Source organism: Procambarus clarkii, chromosome 75 (assembly GCF_040958095.1).
Source record: "Procambarus clarkii isolate CNS0578487 chromosome 75, FALCON_Pclarkii_2.0, whole genome shotgun sequence".
Classification (NCBI taxonomy): Eukaryota; Metazoa; Arthropoda; class Malacostraca; order Decapoda; family Cambaridae; genus Procambarus; species Procambarus clarkii.
In genome coordinates this window covers 22,497,919-22,518,184 of record NC_091224.1, presented here as the reverse complement: position 1 = coordinate 22,518,184, position 20,266 = coordinate 22,497,919, and the positions used below count along the sequence as shown (strand labels likewise).

Below are 20,266 nucleotides of genomic sequence, written 5' to 3'. Positions count from 1 at the left end.
AAGTTCCAATATTCGTTTGTGTAAAATTGTATAATATATATATATATATATATATATATATATATATATATATATATATATATATATATATATATATATATATATATATATATATATATATATATATATATATATATATATATAAGTTTATATTATGCATAAAGGTGAGGATGCACAATCAACTTAAAATATTCTGTAGATTCCTCGTTATTTACATGACAGGATAACGAAGACAGAGTTTGAGAATGCATAATCTAACTTAGCTAGTTAACTAGTACACATACCACAGGAACATCAACATTGTTATTTGATCATCGACTTGCCGTAAATTGGTAACGTATCCGCCTTAAATTTATAATAACATAAATACTAGTGTAGAATTTGGCTCGAGTTGCCAATACAGAATAATTTCTTTGTCTATAAATGCCTATGGCGCCAGACTTCTGTGATCAAGTACACGTTCTATGACAAAAATGATAACAAACACAACGTATTTAGCCTATGTACATACAGTTAAGAGGTAGAATTAACAATTAAATTGACTTTGCCATACCAGAAACTGTGCGTAATCAGTGATTTTATATAATAAAAAATTATGTACTATTAGAAACCCATTCTATGTCCTGTATATATTTAAAAAAATACATATATATTATTCCTTAACTTTTCAACCACAGACTGCGATTTAAATTCCTTACACTATGTAGACTTCAAACCACTTACATCACGGTCCTCAGACCTCATCCTACATTATTTAAAGGATATAATTATTCACACACACTCAGGCTCAAAATCATTTCAAAATGATACACGACCAAAGATCACATTCACTTCAAACATCTACCAACTACGGGCTGCTCATGCCCGTGGCACCTCTAGTGGTGCCAAAGGTTTGATTAATCAATCAACAATCAGGAGAAAGCGCCAAATGATTGAATAACCAATCAATCATTTGTCTCAAAGGTTTGCAAAAACGAAAACTATATCCTTGATGATACTGGTTTTGATGTACCAGACAGACAACATGACTGAAGTCTTAAAACATAACATATCAATATCTATCAACATTTGGCTGGTTATTATGCCACCACGAGTGCTTACTGACCAATAATGTATATACACCTAGAAGGCTACACCTCTCATGTCTCTGACTTTTCATTTAACTGATGACTAAATTATATGGCTGGGACTATGTAGTCCTGTGATTGTTATTTCTGGTCATGTTGCGTTTTCCATCTGTAAAATTCACACCACCACCACTTCCAAGAGCGAGAAGCAGATTTGAGATGTTACCCTGACATCTTGGAGAGGCATCGTTGTGTCCCTGTGGCGGCTTAAGAACTGCTAGGGTAAGACAACATACCCCAGCTGGACCACTAGTACCATTAACATAATCATTATAGACGGTTTACCGAGGGGGCCGTGACCCCCTGAGGTGCTGGGGCCAGTGTCGACGCCGTTAGCAGCAGAGGTCGACGGGATGCTCTCTGTCGTAGTCGTGTTGGGGTCACAGCTACTCCACTCGACTGTGCTGTTCGATGTTATATAGAAGGAACTAAAAGCCTTGGCTTCCCGTACATAAAGCATCTTACTCCAATTACCCAGGTGTAAGGTAAAATTCTTGTCGGATTTGTCACAGTCGCATCTCGCGATCATGGTCATCCAACCATTGTCAGACAGGGATTCGGAACTCTGCTGGAGATACGAACCCCCGTCTCCACCCAATAGAAGCTGAACGGTAATGGTGACTGCCTTGGTTAGAGGCCTCAAAAAGAGCACTTGAGGGTTGTCGGTGAAATTATTATTAAGTCGGTTGTGAACAAAGCAGTGTGAGCGCTGCCCAGACACGGACACCGCCACGCACCACAAACACGCTGCCGTCACTACCCACATCGTACACTCTGCCTGTTTTTACCTGCGACTGAGGATCAGTGTCTGTAGGTTTTCAATGAATTGAGTTTCGAGCTTGTCATCTATAACTGAAGTTCCAAGTCTGTCTTCTAAAACTGAAGAGCTGAGCCAGTTTTATACGATGGAGCTCCAAGCCTGTCTTCTTCGACTGGGTTAAATGTTGTATGTTTCTTTTACTACTGAAGTCTTGGTGGTCTGTACACACCTGGTGGCTTGTGGGTCTCGTGTGAGGTTTCTGCGCAGGCAGCATTAAGACTTCTGTGCAGGTGACGTTTAAGTTTCTACGCAGGCGGCGTTGAGGCTTCTGCGCAGTATCCGTCGCTAGATTAGATATTACTTTTCTCTGCTGTGTGAACATGAATAAGTCAACTAGCTCAGATAACTATATCAGGGTGGCGTTTTGGAGACCCTTCAGGTCGTCATCATCCTGGAACCTCGTTATGAAATTTTTTAACAAGTTTGGAATAAACGCCTCCGAGACCGTCTTGGTATACATGTATCCGACTGAAGACTTAAATATATTCTGTTTTAAATTACTCGGACGTTTATGTATGATTTGTGTAAATAATTTCAGAGCAATGTTGTAAAGGAGTTTATTAACGGATTGGTTTGGTAGCTTATGTATGGTTTTGAAAAAGGGAGGAGGCAGGAAACTATTAGGAGAAAGCGCCAAATCATTACGACTGTACAGCACTTGGAAAGGGTCGGGATAAGGATTTGGGATGGGACAGCGGGAAGGAATGGTGCCCAGCCACTTGGACGGTCGGGGATTGAACGCCGACCTGCATGAAGCGAGATCGTCGCTATACCGTGCAGCCCAAGTGGTAGGGCTAGGAAGGAGGTATATGACAGCTAACTGCCATCAGATCTGCACTTAGAGGATATATATCTCCTTGCCATCCTCGGTGTCTTTCTGCTACCATTGGCGTCTTACTGCCACTCTCAGTGAAACACAGATAGTGGCAGGAAAAGGCCAAAAGTGGCAGAGAGACGCCGATGGTAGCAGGGAGACGCCAAGGGTGGCAAGGAGATAGCCATCTTGTGAAGCAGCCAAGCCTCCTTAGTGACGCGTTCGTCAGTTCCCTAGTGGAGGCGGCTGGACGCGTTCATCACCGCTGTCTGGTCCGCCACTATCTTAGAGGAATACATCGCGCACATTATACTCATAATCGAGTGTTTTGTCAGTGGGCATTATCCTGATGATTGTCCAAAGTGGGAAAATATGGGTAGTAGCGCTGGTGGCGGTTGTAGTGGCGGCCACACCTTCCCCAAGTACTAACTCCTCCAGCCACGAATGGAACAAAACATTTGACAACAGAAACTTCACATCCAACCCACTGATGTTAAAAATAATTTCCAAAGCCAGTGATGCCGCCAACATTACTGGTCATCTGCATGTTCTCAATTCCTCGACGCCAATTCTCAACTCGACTTTCCTCATCACAAACGCTCAGGTCCAGATGCTCACCCTCAAGTATACAGGACAATGTAAACCGTATACCTTCGTTATGAAACTAAGCACCGACTCAAAGATTAAATCCACCAATGAATCTTTCATATTCAGCCACTTCTCCATTACGGCAAATAGGGCGATCGAGTGGAATCAGGTGAGAAATCCCGGGCGTGAATCTCCAGAAGACATGGGCGAGTGCCAGTCTCCGACGGGCCCCATTGCATGGTGGGCCGTCGGGCTCCTGGTGGCGGAATGTGCCTGCATCATGGGTATAGTGACCACACTGCTGGTCATGCGGGCACGTCGTGCTTGATGACGCTGTTGCTGCTGTGATTCAAATTCAAATTCAAATTTTCAAATTCAAAATTCGATGTGATGAGTGGAAAGGAGACGACATACTGACGGTGTACTACTGTGGAAGGTGACGGACTGCCTCGATGTTTCTCATCACCCCATGACGAGTCTTCCTATTGTACATTACAAATATTTTCAAACTTGCTGCAGAAAAACACACTTAAATTGTAGCAACCGATTCAATTACTAAAGAAAATTATATATGAGCAAGCAATTTATGTTTCATTATTAAACAACTGAAAAATTTTCTGGAAGCAAATGCTTAGCAGACTGTTGTTAAAACAGCACAAGATCACTTTTACAACATAATCGCATAAATGTGTATCCAAAACCCGTCGTCAGCAATTCAGCATGTATATAATGTATATAATTGAAATCTGCTATTGTTTGCTAAATTAATACGCTGTATTAATTAATGATGGAAACCGCAATTAAACAATAAATAGTTACATAATAACTTCTGGTGTTTATTTTTCACTGGAGAAAATGTATAAACAAAATATCCATCAAAATAACAGTTTATTAACAAAAAATTATGTTAAGTTTTTATAGTTTATCCTAATTGTGGGCATGGGCCTTCTCGCCATTTATTTAATTGTCAACACTCATCTGCGCAGGCTTATTTAACCTTTAAAATACTGAAGAGTTTGGAGGATATTGATCCAGACAGCTTCTTCAAAATGTCAGATGTAACACGAACAAGGAACAACGGTCTCAAGCTCAACAAGCTACAATGTAGGACAGAAAATCAGACGTTTTTCACCCATAGGGTTATAAACTCATAGAACCGCCTACCCGCCAAAGCCAAAACACTGCTGAATTTTTAAATCCAGCTCGATAACATCATCAGGACAATTGGGGGCCCTATGACAAGCCGCTGGCTTCCTGTCCTCTTAGAGGCCACTGGAGAGATAGCGGCCCTTAGGTAAATTCAGAGAGAGCGAGAGAGAGAGAGAGAGAGAGAGAGAGAGAGAGAGAGAGAGAGAGAGAGAGAGAGAGAGAGAGAGAGAGAGAGAGAGAGAGAGAGAGAGAGAGAGAGAGGTGCTATAGAGAGAGAGGTGTTTTGGGGGTGCTATATTAAGCTGGATTAGGGCATGGCTATACCAAAGGAAACAGAGAGTTAGTATAAATGGAATCAAGTCAGAGTGGGAAAATGTTGTAAGTGGAGTGCCTCAAGGCTCTGTCCTGGGACCTCTGTTGTTTATAATATATATCAATGATTTAGATTCAGGTTTGAGTAGCAACATTTGCAAATTTGCCGATGATACGAAAATCGGTAGGGAAATTAATTCGGAGGAGGACTCACTATCACTTCAAGTTGATCTAGATAGGGTTTTGAAATGGTCAAAGGATTGGCAGATGCAGTTTAATGCTGATAAATGTAAAGTTCTGAGGTTAGGTAATGATGATAGAGTTACAAGATACGAGCTAGATGGTGTTGTGATTGCGAAGTCGGATTGCGAAAGGGATCTGGGAGTTATGATTAGTAAGAATTTAAAACAAAAGGATCAATGCATAAATGTTCGTAATAAGGCAAATCGGACACTTGGATTTATTAATCGCAGCGTTAGTAACAAGACACCTGGTGTGGTTCTCAAGCTATATCTTGCTCTAGTTAGGCCCCATTTAGATTATGCAGTTCAGTTTTGGTCGCCATATTATAGAATGGATATAAATTCACTTGAACGTGTCCAGCGTAGGATGACTAAGTTAATTCCCCAAATTAGAAATCTTTCATATGAAGAAAGATTAACAAAGCTTAAGTTGCATTCACTGGAAAGGCGAAGAGTTAGGGGTGACATGATAGAGGTTTACAAGTGGATGAATGGACATAACCGGGGGGATATTAATAGGGTATTAAAAGTATCAACACAGGACAGAACACGAAACAATGGATATAAATTGGATAAGTTTAGATTTAGGAAAGACTTGGGTAAATACTGGTTCAGTAACAGGGTTGTTGATTTGTGGAACCAATTGCCGCGTAACATTGTGGAGGTGGGGTCCCTCGATTGTTTCAAGCACGGGTTGGACAAGTATATGAGTGGGATTGGGTGGTTATAGAATAGGAGCTGCCTCGTATGGGCCAATAGGCCTTCTGCAGTTACCTTTGTTCTTATGTTCTTATGTTCTTATGAGAGATATGGGGATAGAGGGGAGTGTCATCACTTCCCGGGACCAACACACAGGAAGACTCAGCTTCAATTTCGTATCTTTTTTCCTCACTACGTGAAGATAATGAACCTTCTTCCTGCTGTTATTCTCTCTCACCCTCACCTTTATACTTCATTAGACTAAACCTTATACTCCCTCATCCTCAACCGTATACTCCCTCACCCTTATACCCCATTACCCTAAATCGTATACTCTCTTCACCCTCATCCTTATTATCCCTTATCGTCAGCCTTGTACTTCCTCATCCTCGCTTTTCTGCACATATATTTCCCCCTAATGCATTTTTACGTGCACTGAAATATATATTTTATTTACCCCTTAGATTAACATCACTGTACCGTTTTCTTTGATTTCACAGAACACTTTAAAAGAAAACGAAATTTAACCGTATATCCATGCAGTGTTTCTGAATGTCCTTCATATAATAATAATAATAATAATAATAATAATAATAATAATAATAATAATAATAATAATAATAATAATTTTTATTTACAAGAAGGTACAATGTGTTGTGTGTTATATGCATCAATAAATATGTTATAAAGTTTGCACATATGTGGTATAAAGTTACTTAGTAGTCACATATACCACATTTACAAGAAACGCCTACACATAGGTTTACCATGTGTCTTGGTTTACATACACTGAGTGGACTTAGTCCTAAACTAAATCAGGTTATATCCAAGGTTACCTGATGTGATACATCGTGGTTGGTCTAATTAATATTGTAAATAACGCGTTAGAAAAGGACCCTAATTGAAGTCGACCAGCAAACTCACACTAAACATAGAAAATACCTACTACATTTTATTGACCACTGGGGTCCACTGGTGGGACGCCAGGGGTCAAGGTGGGACGCCAGGGGTCAAGGCGGGATGCCAGGGGTCAAAGTGGGACGCCAGGGGTCAAGGCGGGATGCCAGGGGTCAAAGTGGGACGCCAGGGGTCAAGGTGGAACGCCAGGGGTCCACTGGTGGGACGCCAGGGGTCAAGGCGGGATGCCAGGGGTCAAAGTGGGACGCCAGGGGTCAAGGCGGGATGCCAGGGGTCAAAGTGGGACGCTAGGGGTCAAGGTGGGACGCCAGGGGTTCACTGGTGGGACGCCAGGGGTCAAGGTGGAACGCCAGGGGTCCACTGGTGGGACGCCAGGGGTCGAGGCGGGATGCCAGGGGTCAAAGTGGGACGCCAGGGGTCAAGGTGGGATGCCAGGGGTCAAGGTGGGACGCCAGGGGTCAAGGTGGGACGCCAGGGGGCAAGGTGAGACGCCAGATCAGGCAAAAATTCAGACCTCTACAATTTGACGCCTAATAAATGAGAAAGGAAAGGAAAGATATATATATATATATATATATATATATATATATATATATATATATATATATATATATATATATATATATATATATATATATATATATATATATATATATATATATATATATGTCGTACCTAGTAGCCAGAACGCACTTCTATGCAATTCCTGATTTGCCTAATAAGCCAAGTTTTCATGAATTAATGTGTTTTCGACTACCTAACCTAACTTTTTCGGCTACCTAACCTAACCTAACCTATAAAGATATGTTAGGTTAGGTTAGGTAGGGTTGGTTAGGTTCGGTCATATATCTACGTTAATTTTAACTCCAATAAAAAAAAATTGACCTCATATATAATGAAATGGGTAGCTTAATCATTTCATAATAAAAAAATTAGAGAAAATATATTAATTCAGTAAAACTTGGCTTATTAGGCAAATCGGGCCTTGCATAGTAGGCTGAAAAGTGCATTCTGGCTACTAGGTACGACATATATATATATATATATATATATATATATATATATATATATATATATATATATATATATATATATATATATATATATATATATATATATATATATATATATGACAATGTCAGACCACGGAGGAAAAATGAAACAGGAATTTCCTTAAGTACTTTCGTATATTAATACATCTTCAGAAGGAGTGCACTGTTTTTGAGTAATTCCTGTTTCATTTTTCCTCCGTGGTCTGACATTGTCACATTTTTAATCACGTGTTTATTTTCGTGATACACACACACACACATATATATATATATATATATATATATATATATATATATATATATATATATATATATATATATATATATATATATATATATATATATATATATCTATATATATATATATATATATATATGGGAAATCCAGGAAAGTGAAACACACACACATGCCCAGATGTTGTCACGTAACTGATGCTGCCTCATATAATGACATTTAACCATAGTATTGCTAATCCGGAAAGCTTGCCCTTTGTCAACAGGTCCCCTACAACGTTAAGTATGACTCAAAATATTAACAAGAACAAGCTGAACAGGCTACAGGATGTTCTCACGCTCCAGCACACGCACGTTCATTGACGCGTGCAGCTGTTCGTATATATAACTCCGATTTCCTATAGTTTGACGTCAATACCAACGCGGATTAAAAAAAAAAACACCTCAACACCATCTGGGATACAGTCCCCCTGTTGTTTCAGATTTAGCTACTCAGAACGAAGTGTCCATGTAGCACGGGCTATGGTGAGCCCGTGAAACAGTCCACCGGGTGGACCACCTCAACACCAACTTGGGTTCAGACATTAAACAAGGGATATACGCACCAAGATTTGGGAACCCCGGTTTACACTGAGAAATAATATTCGCCACAAAAATCGTCTTAAATGAGTACCATGGATACAAAGGAATTCCTCCAGCAACAGACCATTAGTTCAAACAAGGCTGTTTGATTCATGGAAAACTTACAGGGGTGTAAACAATGACAGGAGAGGACTGAATGAGAGTGCTTGCTAATTCTATTTGCAGGGATATTAGACACTGCAACATTAGAGTGTCTGTTTGAGTCAAGAATGTCATGCTCTCTAATAATCTAAAATACTTGTGTTAAATCATCCATTAATTTTTGTTATCTCAAAACTGAATACATGCAGCACGAACTTCGTACGATTTATTTCCAGTCTTAAATATTTATTGCTCAACACTGAACACACAATTTGGTAATACCCTTTCTCAAAAAATGCAATATTTCAGTATAAACAAAACTAGTGAATTGTACAGTGTGAGAACAATTCTTTCCGATCGAAACTCAAAAAGTCTCACAATGTACTAATGTACCTACTATATATATATATATATATATATATATATATATATATATATATATATATATATATATATATATATATATATATATATATATATATATAAATATATATATATATGAGGCTTCACATCATTAGTCACTCTCAATCCCATGTCCTCGACCGCTTTAATTAACTCTTGCTTTTTAATTTTTGACTCCAATACATTTATCAGCATTAAAACTAATAAAAATGACATTCAACAAACTCCTGTAATACAACAAATTCGTAAATGAAATCATAATTCAATCTATTGAAGGTCAACTCAAGGCACAGGAAACAAATTCTCAGAGCTCGAAAGACTTAGTCATAGATGAAGACTTTGTTATGACAAGCGCATAACAGAAACTTGGTTTGATGAAGAAAACAGAGACTATCAGACCGAGTACGAAATTCTAGGATACACCTTGTTGCTAGTGACAATAAAATAAAGTTACAGAGTCATGCTATTAACTATGCCATGTTTAAAGCCTATAATAACAGGTCCATTCGCAATGAAAATTTAGATTTTTTTATGTTCATAGAAATAAAAATTAACATAGTAAAATAATCCTAGGCAGTAATGTACATGCAGCTGCTCAGTAATTCGTCATTATTGATGATATATGTTATCAAATAGTAAATATTTACATTGAATGTAAAGCAATTATAGCTAGCAATTTTAATCTGCAAACAACAAAACAGGAAAAGTCACTATAAACTTAAACCGAAGATTGCACAATAATTTGTTAGAAATTTCCCTATTCCAATGGTTAGACAACCCCGTGCCCAAGGCAAAAGTCCTAGAATAAAAGCCATTAAGAAACACTATCGCATTACATTATTCGTGAACAGGATTTCAGCTGCTCTTTGTCTCTCTCTCTCTCTCTCGACACATACTGTTAGATTATTTCTATTGATCTGGGACAGGAAGCCTGTACTTAGGCCTATGATTGATCCCCCTTCCTCCAAATCCAGGTTACCTATTGCTCTTCCCAATGATGCAATCCCATAATATAGTTCTAAACTCCCGCCTACATATTTACTACTGGGTGAACAGAGGAAGGAGGTGAAAGGATACGTGCCCAACGATTTCCGTCTCGTCCGGGGTTCAAACCCTCGACTGTAAATCGAGGACGTAGACTAATGACTGGAGCCGTCATGTCTCCGCCAGTGAGTTCGTTTATGCAGACCTACGCGCGTCTGCAGGAGTCAGATAACAAGAAAGAAAGAAAGAGTTGACTCAGGTATCACCCCAGAGAACGCAGTCGGTGTGCTCTGTAATCCTCCGGGAAAATTATAGCACACCGGAAGGCTTAATAAGATAAGGCTGTTGTGTTGTCTTAAGTTATTTAAAAAAAACTTACATGTTTAAATGTAAGTGTTTAAAAAATTTAAAAACATCAAATGTTTAAAATTTTATTATTAAATTATAAACTAAGATTAAATAATTTTGGTTTCACTTCAAGGCCTGGTGCTAAATAATCGCAATGGCTTTGGTGCTTTCTCCTGATATTTTCCTTTCATTTGAAGGCCTGCCTGATAACTAAATCGTAAGTGTAGGTCGCGTCTCGGGGAATATTCACTGAAATTTATCTTTAGTCCAAAACTAAAGTACGTTACTGCTTGGTCAGTAAGGTAGGTTCAGAGCCTAAACGTAACAACCAGCCCAAATGTCTTGAGCATTATTAATGCTGCCGATGTGCCACAATACCATATTGATCAACCAGCAATTGTATTTATAATCTGAATATTGTCAATGACTATCGTAAATATACAAAACACATACACTGAATAGCGAAAAATATATGTTTTTTTACTTAATTTCTTAATACAATCAAATAACTCTTAACGTTCCACGACTGAGGACTTGGTGTTAGCCGCAGAAAACAGAAGTGCTGCACCAGTGTTCAGCTAAATGTGGGAAATAATGTCTTTTGTTATCACTTATTCTGTGGTAAGAATTCCGGTGCCAAAAACGGATTGACTTTATATGGAGTTCCGGTCCTTAAGAATTGGGAGCGCTATATTCGCGGTGGACCACGAAGGAAATGTCACGATCGGATGTTCCTAAGTGCTTCTCCGTAAGCTTCGTGAAAGTACAAGGAGATATAATGACCAGCGTCCTGTGGTAGTGCTCACAATGGCGACCCTTGTTATAATCTGCATAATTATTAAACAAATTGTTGAATTAAGAGAGAAGTTAAACCCCCACGAGTGGGAGACGGAAGCTCTAACCACTGTGCTATGAACTGCCTTAATAAGGAAAGTTTCCAAGAGCAACTAACCGCTACCCAGGTGGAATTTTATACTTTCCCCGGCTGCTACTAAAGAACAGAGGGAGATCTACGCCTATGTCATGAGACGGGTCTTCAAAACTCCAGCCGCCAATTGTCTGATTCAGTGACTCCTGGTTTATTTTTCTGTTATATCTACTTTTGAAGTGATGGACTGAATTTCGCTTCTACAATATGTTCCTTTAGATAATTTCATATTCCCGCTATTCTTACGCTGAAAGAAAACTTTTTCACAGCTCAATGGCTCACCTGATTCTCAAGCTTCCATCCATGTCCTCTTGTTCTACTGGTATTCATTGAAATAGTTCCTTTTTTCCACTCGGTCAATCCCCCTAAATGTTTTACACATCTCTATTATGTTTCCTCTCTCTCTCTCTTCTCTTTTTTGGCGATGTTAGTTCCAGTTCTCTCTCCGGCTTTCTTCATAGTTCATCTCTCACGTTTCTAGGACGAACCTCGATCGTTGCAAATCATTGTACCTAATCAAGTTTCGTTATAAGCTTTTAGCGATGGGAGCTCCACGATGGCGCTGCATATTTCAGGACTGGTCTAACGTAGGCGGTGTACTAAATAAAGCCACCTTATTTAGGTTCCTGAATAATGTTCTAACTTTTGGAGTTAGGTGTTATGTCCACTCCCACTTCTTTTTCTCTAGTCGCTACAGTTCGCCTGCATTGTGTACCGTCCCTCTGATCTGTGATATATTCCCATTTCCATCACTTGATACGTGTGTGTGTGTGTGTGTGTGTGTGTGTGTATTGATGGGGGTGGGGTGGAGGTGGGGGTGCATGTTCATTCATTCGCAGCCAAAGTTAATGATTTCATTCGTTTATTTGCTTAGTTATTTAGTTTAAGTTAATGTACTGTTTTAAAAACAAACACCATAGTATGAGATACGTCATTGTCCACACCTGTCCATGGCGTCATACTGACGTCACCACCACGTCATCCAGAGGAAGCGTCCTGACAAGAGGAGCATCATGGTGCGCGCTGCCCACTCGCGCTCCTTGTAGTGTCAACTCCGGGGAACACTCAGACCTTTTGACACTTAAAAGAGCTTCAGTGCAATGAAGTAATCACTAAAATTATCATCACACCGGGGAGAGGGCTCTTATACACTCATGATTTGGATGAGTTCGTGGGCAGACTGCATTTTCTTGGACTGTAAAAAAGCCTATTACACAGTACCCCATGAGTGGCTGGTATAGAACTTGGAGAAAAAGGCAGGAATAACAGGCAAAATGCTCCAGTGGATAAGGGAGTATCTAAACAACAGAAAACAGCGAGTTACTGTGAGAGGGGGAGACCTCCCACCAAACACACACCGAAACTACGACGTTGGTACAACGTTCGAACAAGTTTTAACACCTCCTAACCAGTTATAACAACCAATATAGCAAGTTGTAACAACGTTCTAATACGTCATAAACACGTTAAGCCAAGATGTAACAACTTTATTACAAGTTGTAACAAGCGGAAAATAGAGACAGTTTCGGTTTGTGTTTCCAGGGCTCAGAATGGCGAAATGTCATCAGTGAAGTCCAACAGGGTTCTGTAATTGGACCTATCTTGTTTCTGATATATGTAAACAATATTCCAGAGGTTTCTAGACTCATTCCTCTCAATGTTCGCTGATGATGCTAAAATTATGAGAAGGATTAGGACAGACAAAGAAAAAGACTACATGAAGACTTGCACAGGTTCAAAAGAATGTTTGCATAGAGGCTGGACGGATGAATACCTGGTAAGTTGACCAGACCACACACTAGAAATTGAAGGGACGACGACGTTTCGGTCCGTCCTGGACCATTCTCAAGTCGATTGAATCGACTTGAGAATGGTCCAGGACGGACCGAAACGTCGTCGTCCCTTCAATTTCTAGTGTGTGGTCTGGTCAACATACTTCAGCCACGTTATTGTGACTCATCGCCTGAATACCTGGTAACTCTCCAAGTATTATTTAATAAAAAGTGCCCTGTGTTTCTGTTTTCGTGTTACATAACCAGCTAAGTTTAACAGTTAGGTTTAACTGTTAATAAGTGAACATCAATTAAGATATTAAGTAGTAGCTATGTGTAGCAAAACGTGTAGAGTTAGAAAGCTTTTATTAGTAGCCGCACGTTGTTTGACGCGTCCACCCGTGTAGATATGTAATCTATTGTCTTGTTATTATATTTTCTAGTTTACATCTTGGTGGTAATACCCTTGTCCGGCCTGGCGCCTCTTTTTTTTATTATTACTTAGTTTCTACTCTTGATAAAATCTGCCATTTACAGACCTGAAGTTTGAAGTACAATTTTTATCAGCATCAAACTGAATTGGGGGGCCGGGTCGTACAGGGACATAGACAGTGACGTGCCCCAAGACAATGAGACAATCCAGAGACTAAAGATAGTAGTAAAGAAGAAGACAATCCAGTGCCTCAAAACAGCGAGAAAGAAGAGGACAATCCATGAAGTGCCTCAAGGAAACATGAACGAACAAGTCAACACACTCATCCTCCTGCAGTTGCCTGACGGCTCATTACATGTGACATTTACGTCATTGTTGAGGCCAGCTGTTCCCACTCCCGCTGTGTTTACATTCTAGCCGGCAACATGTGCTTCTCTCTATGTTTTTGTGAATGAAATTACCTCCGACATTTGTTTACTATTATAGATTACATTCTCACTTGTGACATGTACGTTTGTTTACGTGTTATTGTGAATGACGTGAGCGTGAAATATACTTATTCTTGTGAAATTTATCGATTTCTCATTTGGATATTTTTATGTAATATATTTTTTCTCTGATTACCTTTTTTGTTTTAGTTGTCTTTTGTTCTACGTCATTTAATATTTGCCAAATTATAGTATACATATTTGACCCTTCCTTGTAATATCCATATGAATCAATTACCAACTTTATGTTAATGAATATCCATATCTCTTAAGCTGCTGCTCACTCAAGTTTATAAATAGATAATTTGTGTCGAAATATTGTTATTCAAATGGACCTAAAACACTGCCCTCCAGCACTACGCTTACGCTGTTCCCGAGCATATTTTTCTTAATTGATGTTAACTCTGTTGTTTCCTGTGTAGTTATACAAAGCCACGTGTGACCTCTGGCTGAATTATATAAACAAAGAACATGGCGTTAATCAACCTCATTTCAAACATTGCTGACGTCAACGACGTGTGCGCGCGCACAATAGATGGCCACATCATCAAGCAATTGCATTAACGTATAAACAAACGAATCCTAAAAGCCTATGACTCGCGTGAATAATTGCGCACTAGTGGGCATGTAGTGAAATATTATTCATACAGCTTAAAAAAAACATCAGAATTGTGGCTTTACGATGCGTTTTTCTCTCCCAAAGACAGGAACTATTTGGTATTCAACAATTGATGAGTTTAAATTCACAAAAGGCTCGTACAAAGTAAATATGTAGCATGAGCGTCCGCCAATAAACATTGGAAAGGAGCAGCGCCTAGCGCACAACTTTTCAATGTTTTGATGCACAAATTCATCATTATTATGCTCGCACAAGCTGGCGAAGCTGCCATCTGTTCCGGTAATACACAGAGGGCCTCACACTACCAGTGTTACTACTAATGAAACACCAGTGTTGCAAGTATGATGACCAAGCCACACATCAAGACGTGAAGAAAAGACGACGTTTCGGACCATTATCAATTATACGGCATGATAATGTTCCAGCACGGACTGAAACGTTGTCGTTTCGACACCTTCCGATGTCCGGTTTGGTCATCATATCTTCAGTCACGTTATTGTGACTCATCGACTGCACAGTGCTGCAACTAATTCAACACACTAGTGTTGCTGCAAACAGTTCGTTTAGTTCATATCATCGTTGAACGTCCCGTAGGCGAGCGTGTATGGTGGAGAGAGTGATTACAAAGGTGCATAATGGGTTTAGGAACTGAACCTCAATATTTGTTTAGCTAAACAAGTTACAGCATTGATGAGCTAATTCCAGAGTTTGTTAACATATACATCAACAATCTATTCATAGTGTTGGGGTTCCTTAGCTTAATTACCATTATAACGCTAGCTTCAGACAAAATGATTACGAAATGTTTTAACGTCTTCTAAAGCCTTTTTTTCCCCGCGTCCTCTGGCTGTTATCTTTTCCTGCGTCCTCTGTCTGCTATCTTTTTCTTGCGTCCTCTGGCTGCTGTCTTTTTCTTGCGTCCTCTGGCTGCTATCTTTTTCTTGCGTCCTCTGGCTGCTATATTTTTCCGCGTACTCTGGCTGCTATCTTTTCCCGCGTCCTCTGGCTGCTATCTTTTCCCGCGTCCTCTGGCTGCTATCTTTTTCTTGCGTCCTCTGTCTGCTGTCTTTTTTCTTGCGTCCTCTGGCTGCTGTCTTTTTTCTTGCGTCCTCTGGCTGCTATCTTTTCCCGCGTCCTCTGGCTGCTATCTTTTCCCGCGTCCTCTGGCTGCTATCTTTTCCCGCGTCCTCTGGCTGTTATTTTTTCACCCGTTTATTCACATTCCTCAGTCTTGACATTCCTCCATCAGTATTGCTCTTTCCTCTATGTCAATCCTCCTTGCTTGAAAGCTTGAACTGTCCTGTCCAACATAATGATGTATGACGGCATGAGAATGTTGAGCTCCGAAGTGACAGCTCTGTCTTGTCTGACATAATGTCAGCGGTGAAATGTCCGGGAGGCTTCAGCTCTTCCTCTTGGTCAGACCACCAGCCCATGGGCCGCTAGGCAGGGACACGGGGGGGGGGGGAGAGGGGGAAAGGGGACAGGGAAAGGGGACAGGGAAAGGGGGCAAGGGAAGGGGGCAGGGAAAGGGGCAGTATGACTAACCATCCTGCGAGATGGAAACTTTTAGTATGACTGCTGCCTTATTCACTCTTGTGTTCATGATGTTTTCCTCATAATGCACCCAGAGTCTGCCAGTGCAGACTGCTTATCACATGGCCCTGAACGACTAACCATCCTGTGTGATGGGGGATTTTAGCATCACGAAGCTAGATTTTTGACACACACTGAAGGTGCGGGCATCTCTGGGGCGGGAACCCATGAACTAAACTAATACAACAAAAAGAGAGCAAATACAGTTCACAATAAAACTATTCGTGAGGAGTCCAGAAGACTTTTAATACCTTTAATATAACCACATAATAATCAAATTAGCATCCTGGTACAAAGAATAAGTTACGTGTATGTTATCAGTAAGTCTTCCGGTGCAGTGTGTGTGTGTGTACTCACCTATTTGTGCTTGCGGGGGTTGAGCTTTGGCTCTTTGGTCCCGCCTCAAAACCACACACACACACACTGTGTGTGTCTCAATTTAGTTATGCTTACCAACTTGTGCAAAAAACAAGATGCAGCTCTTGAGTCCTGCCTCATAGCTCTCGTACCCCAACCCATCCTCCGAATTAACAATACGATTTAATACTAAGTATACTTTGTTACTCTAATAAACAGTGCATAAATGCACTTATGGGGCTGTTATATTTACCCAACCCCCTCCCCTGATTTAATTCTCCTCATTTTCTGCTAAGACACTCAAAAATATAGGATGACGATTTCTATTTCACTTTGTTTCACACAAGTTTTAAATATCAAAAATTTATTTTTCAGGTTTATTAAACAATATAGATTTTATACAAAATTTTGAAATATCCTGAGTTACTTTACAATTTATTGATATATTTTAGTTTTGTTTTATTAGTTTTATAAAACTGTAATATTAATATAGCTATAGGTTAAGTACTAATTGTAATTAAGCAGCAATAAAATAATTATCTTCAAAAAACTAAGACGGTTAGGTGAGGTTGTGGTTTTCTATTCAGTTTTTCAGGTAAACTCAAATATTCACAATATATTTGACTACGATTTAATACTAAGTGAAAATAAGTACAATTCCTAACTGCTATGTACATAATTGAACTTATTTGTCTCCTTACATTTACCACCCCATTTTTGGAGGACGGGCTGCGTCCCCGATCCACTGATGCCTCCCAACGGTCCAGTACTTCGTCATATTTGCACCTGAAGCTGCAAATGGTGGCAACTTCAGCCACCTCTGGATCTAGCTGGGAATGGTGCCAGTTTCCGCCACCTCTGGCTCCCGCCCCTTTGTCTACCACTCTCACTATAGACCAGTATTTCCTACACGTTGAACAGTTCAATGCTGAGCGGGGCTTTGTTTATAAGCTTCACTGTTCGTCGTCGATACGCACACAAAAAAGGCTATTTCCTCCGAGGTCATGTTTACTGAAGGAAATTTATCCCCTCCCTGTCTCTCTCTCTCTCTCTCTCTCTCTCTCTCCAGCGTGCCGATTACATCAATGAGGAGAGACTATGCTCATCTCATTGCTCTTCGTCTCCATTATAAAACAATTCGTCATTCGCAGACACTAGATCAGTAAAATATACATTATGCCTCTCCCAGCATCCGAATAAAGAGAAGTCGTGCCTCTCCTAGTGTCCGGATAAAGAGAAGTCATGCCATGCCTCTCCCAGCATCCGGATAAAGAGACGTCATGCCTCTTCGCAGCGTCCGGATAAAGAGAAGTCATGTCAGTCTCCCAGCGTCCGGATGAAGCGATGGCATGATCTTCCAGCGTTCGGATAAAAAGAAGTCATGCCTCTCCCAGCGTCCGGACGAAGCGATGGCATGATCCCCCAGCATCAGGATCAAGAGAAATCATGCCCTTCTCAGCGACCGGACGAAGCGTTAGCCTTAGGCCTTAGGCGGACCCAGCCTTAATTAAGCCTTCTAGATTTAGAAAAAAAGCCTATGGCAGTCCTTCGACGCTGCTCCCAGATCCGAGATTGCGCGTCCTGTTTCTTGAAACTGAATCAAATGAATCAAGGGGACAGAATTATCCTTACACCATCTTCAAGCCCTCGCGTTATTCCATTATTTAATCCCTTCTCAGCTTCCAGAGAAAGGGGAATGATGGAATATCATTGCCAAAACACTCTGTTACTCCTCTTCCCTCCCTCAGCGTGTCGATAAAACACTATAGTTGCTCGATCTATCATATGCCGTCATCTCTCACGTTATCATGACGGCCACTCGAGAGCCAAACCTTATCTGCGAGGACTTCCTGCTCGACTTGCAAAGTCTCCATTATTTTGAACGGATAACTAGTACCAAACCTGGAAGGTTAACGGATAACTGGCGCTAGAGGTGGAAGGTTAATGGCTAACTGGCGATGAAGGTGGCAAAGCACGTAAGAGCCTTCACCGGAAACTAGCCGCCCTCCCGCGTTGAACATTCCCTCGCTAATGTCCCGCCTCGTCTGTCCAGCCCTGAACTCCCGTCTCATCTGTCCAGCCCTGAACTCCCGCCAACTATCTCTGTCCGGTACTGACATCCTGCTACTTCTGTCTGTCCGGTCCCTATACCCTACCATCTGATTATCTAACACCGTCTCTTCATTACGTCCTTTTATGTGAAAAAGCTTGAATTTATACATGAAAGAATTTCAATCGGAATAAGGAATTAGAGCATAGGAACATAAAACAAGAGGCAGCTCATATTTATAACCGCCCAAATAATTCAAATATATGTCTATCCTTAGCTTGAAACACGGCAGCGATATCACGTCTATTATGTTACCCGATAATTGTATCTTAAAATTATGCAGAACTCAATCCTAAGCAAGTATTTATCCAGGTTTTCTGTTTAATTTTGGAGGAGTGATCCCTGGTAACGGAGGTTCTTGTTAACCTGTTACTTTTCTTGCAGTTGTGACGGCTAAACTAAACTCTCATTGTATATATATATCGTGAAGTGGATTACACTCTTCGATGTATATATATATTTTTCAGCCACTCTGAACAAAATATCCAAGCAGCAGGGAACTTCCCATGGTGAACCCGTAAGTATACTTGTGCACCATACTATTACCTCATGAAGACATGAATCACAAAACTCTATTTGCCTTGTATCTAACATCTATACAATTTTTTTCCCCTGATGATCCATACTAATTATAACTCCAACATATTTATCGCAATCAGATTTGACAATTTAAACATTCTTCAATTAATACCTGGTCACTGTATTATCTCCCAGACATTTGAAGAACCTGTGTACGGTATTTTGTCTTTTATATCGATTTATTTCCCCTATTTTATTATCATTTGCAAATTTCCTAATTTTACTGTTTAGTCTTATGTCTGGTGATTGGGACAACTGGTGACTGTAATGGGATAACTAGTGACTGTGACGACACAACTAGTGACTGTGACGACACAACTAGTGACTGTGACGACACAACTAGTGACTGTGACGACACAACTAGTGACTGTGACGACACAACTAGTGACTGTGACGACACAGCTAGTGACTGTGACGACACAACTCGTGACTGTACCGACACAACTAGTGACTGTGACGACACAACTAGTGACTGTACCGACACAACTAGTGACTGTAACGACACAACTAGTGACTGTAACGACACAACTAGTGACTGTGACGGGACGACTAGTGATTGTGACGACACAACTAGTGACTGTGATGACACAACTAGCGACTGTAACGACACAACTAGCGACTGTAACGACACAACTAGCGACCGTAACGACACAACTAGCGACTGTGACGACACAACTAGCGACTGTAACGACACAACTAGCGACTGTGACGGGACGACTAGTGATTGTGACGACACAACTAGTGACTGTGATGACACAACTAGCGACTGTAACGACACAACTAGCGACTGTGACGACACAACTAGCGACTGTGACGACACAACTAGCGACTGTAACGACACAACTAGCGACTGTAACGACACAACTAGTAACTGTGACGGGACAACTAGCGACTGTACCGGGACATCTTCTGAGACGTCGGGCAGAAGAAAACGTGCCCGATCAAGGCGGGCAGCGACAGTCCGCTAGCGAC

The 20,266-nt window shown here is 40.5% G+C and overlaps 1 protein-coding gene across 1 annotated transcript; it reads left to right on the top strand.

Moving 5' to 3' along the window:
- The first annotated feature begins 18,413 nt into the window (after positions 1 to 18,413).
- On the top strand, positions 18,414 to 20,262 carry LOC123771843 (cysteine-rich, acidic integral membrane protein-like). The gene is made up of 2 exons (XM_045764569.2): positions 18,414 to 18,471; positions 19,526 to 20,262. Exons 1-2 carry the CDS (start codon positions 18,414 to 18,416, stop codon positions 20,260 to 20,262), a joined length of 795 nt encoding a protein of 264 aa, XP_045620525.2.
- The last annotated feature ends 4 nt before the right edge of the window (positions 20,263 to 20,266 follow it).

What these genes read in the sequence shown, in the direction of transcription:
- LOC123771843 (XM_045764569.2), top strand. Translation starts at nt 18,414, where the DNA reads ATGACGGCCACTCGAGAGCCAAACCTTATCTGCGAGGACTTCCTGCTC. An exon ending in CTTCCTGCTCGACTTGCAAA is followed by an intron (nt 18,472 to 19,525) that starts GTCTCCATTATT and finishes TTTACTGTTTAG; the next exon opens with TCTTATGTCTGGTGATTGGG.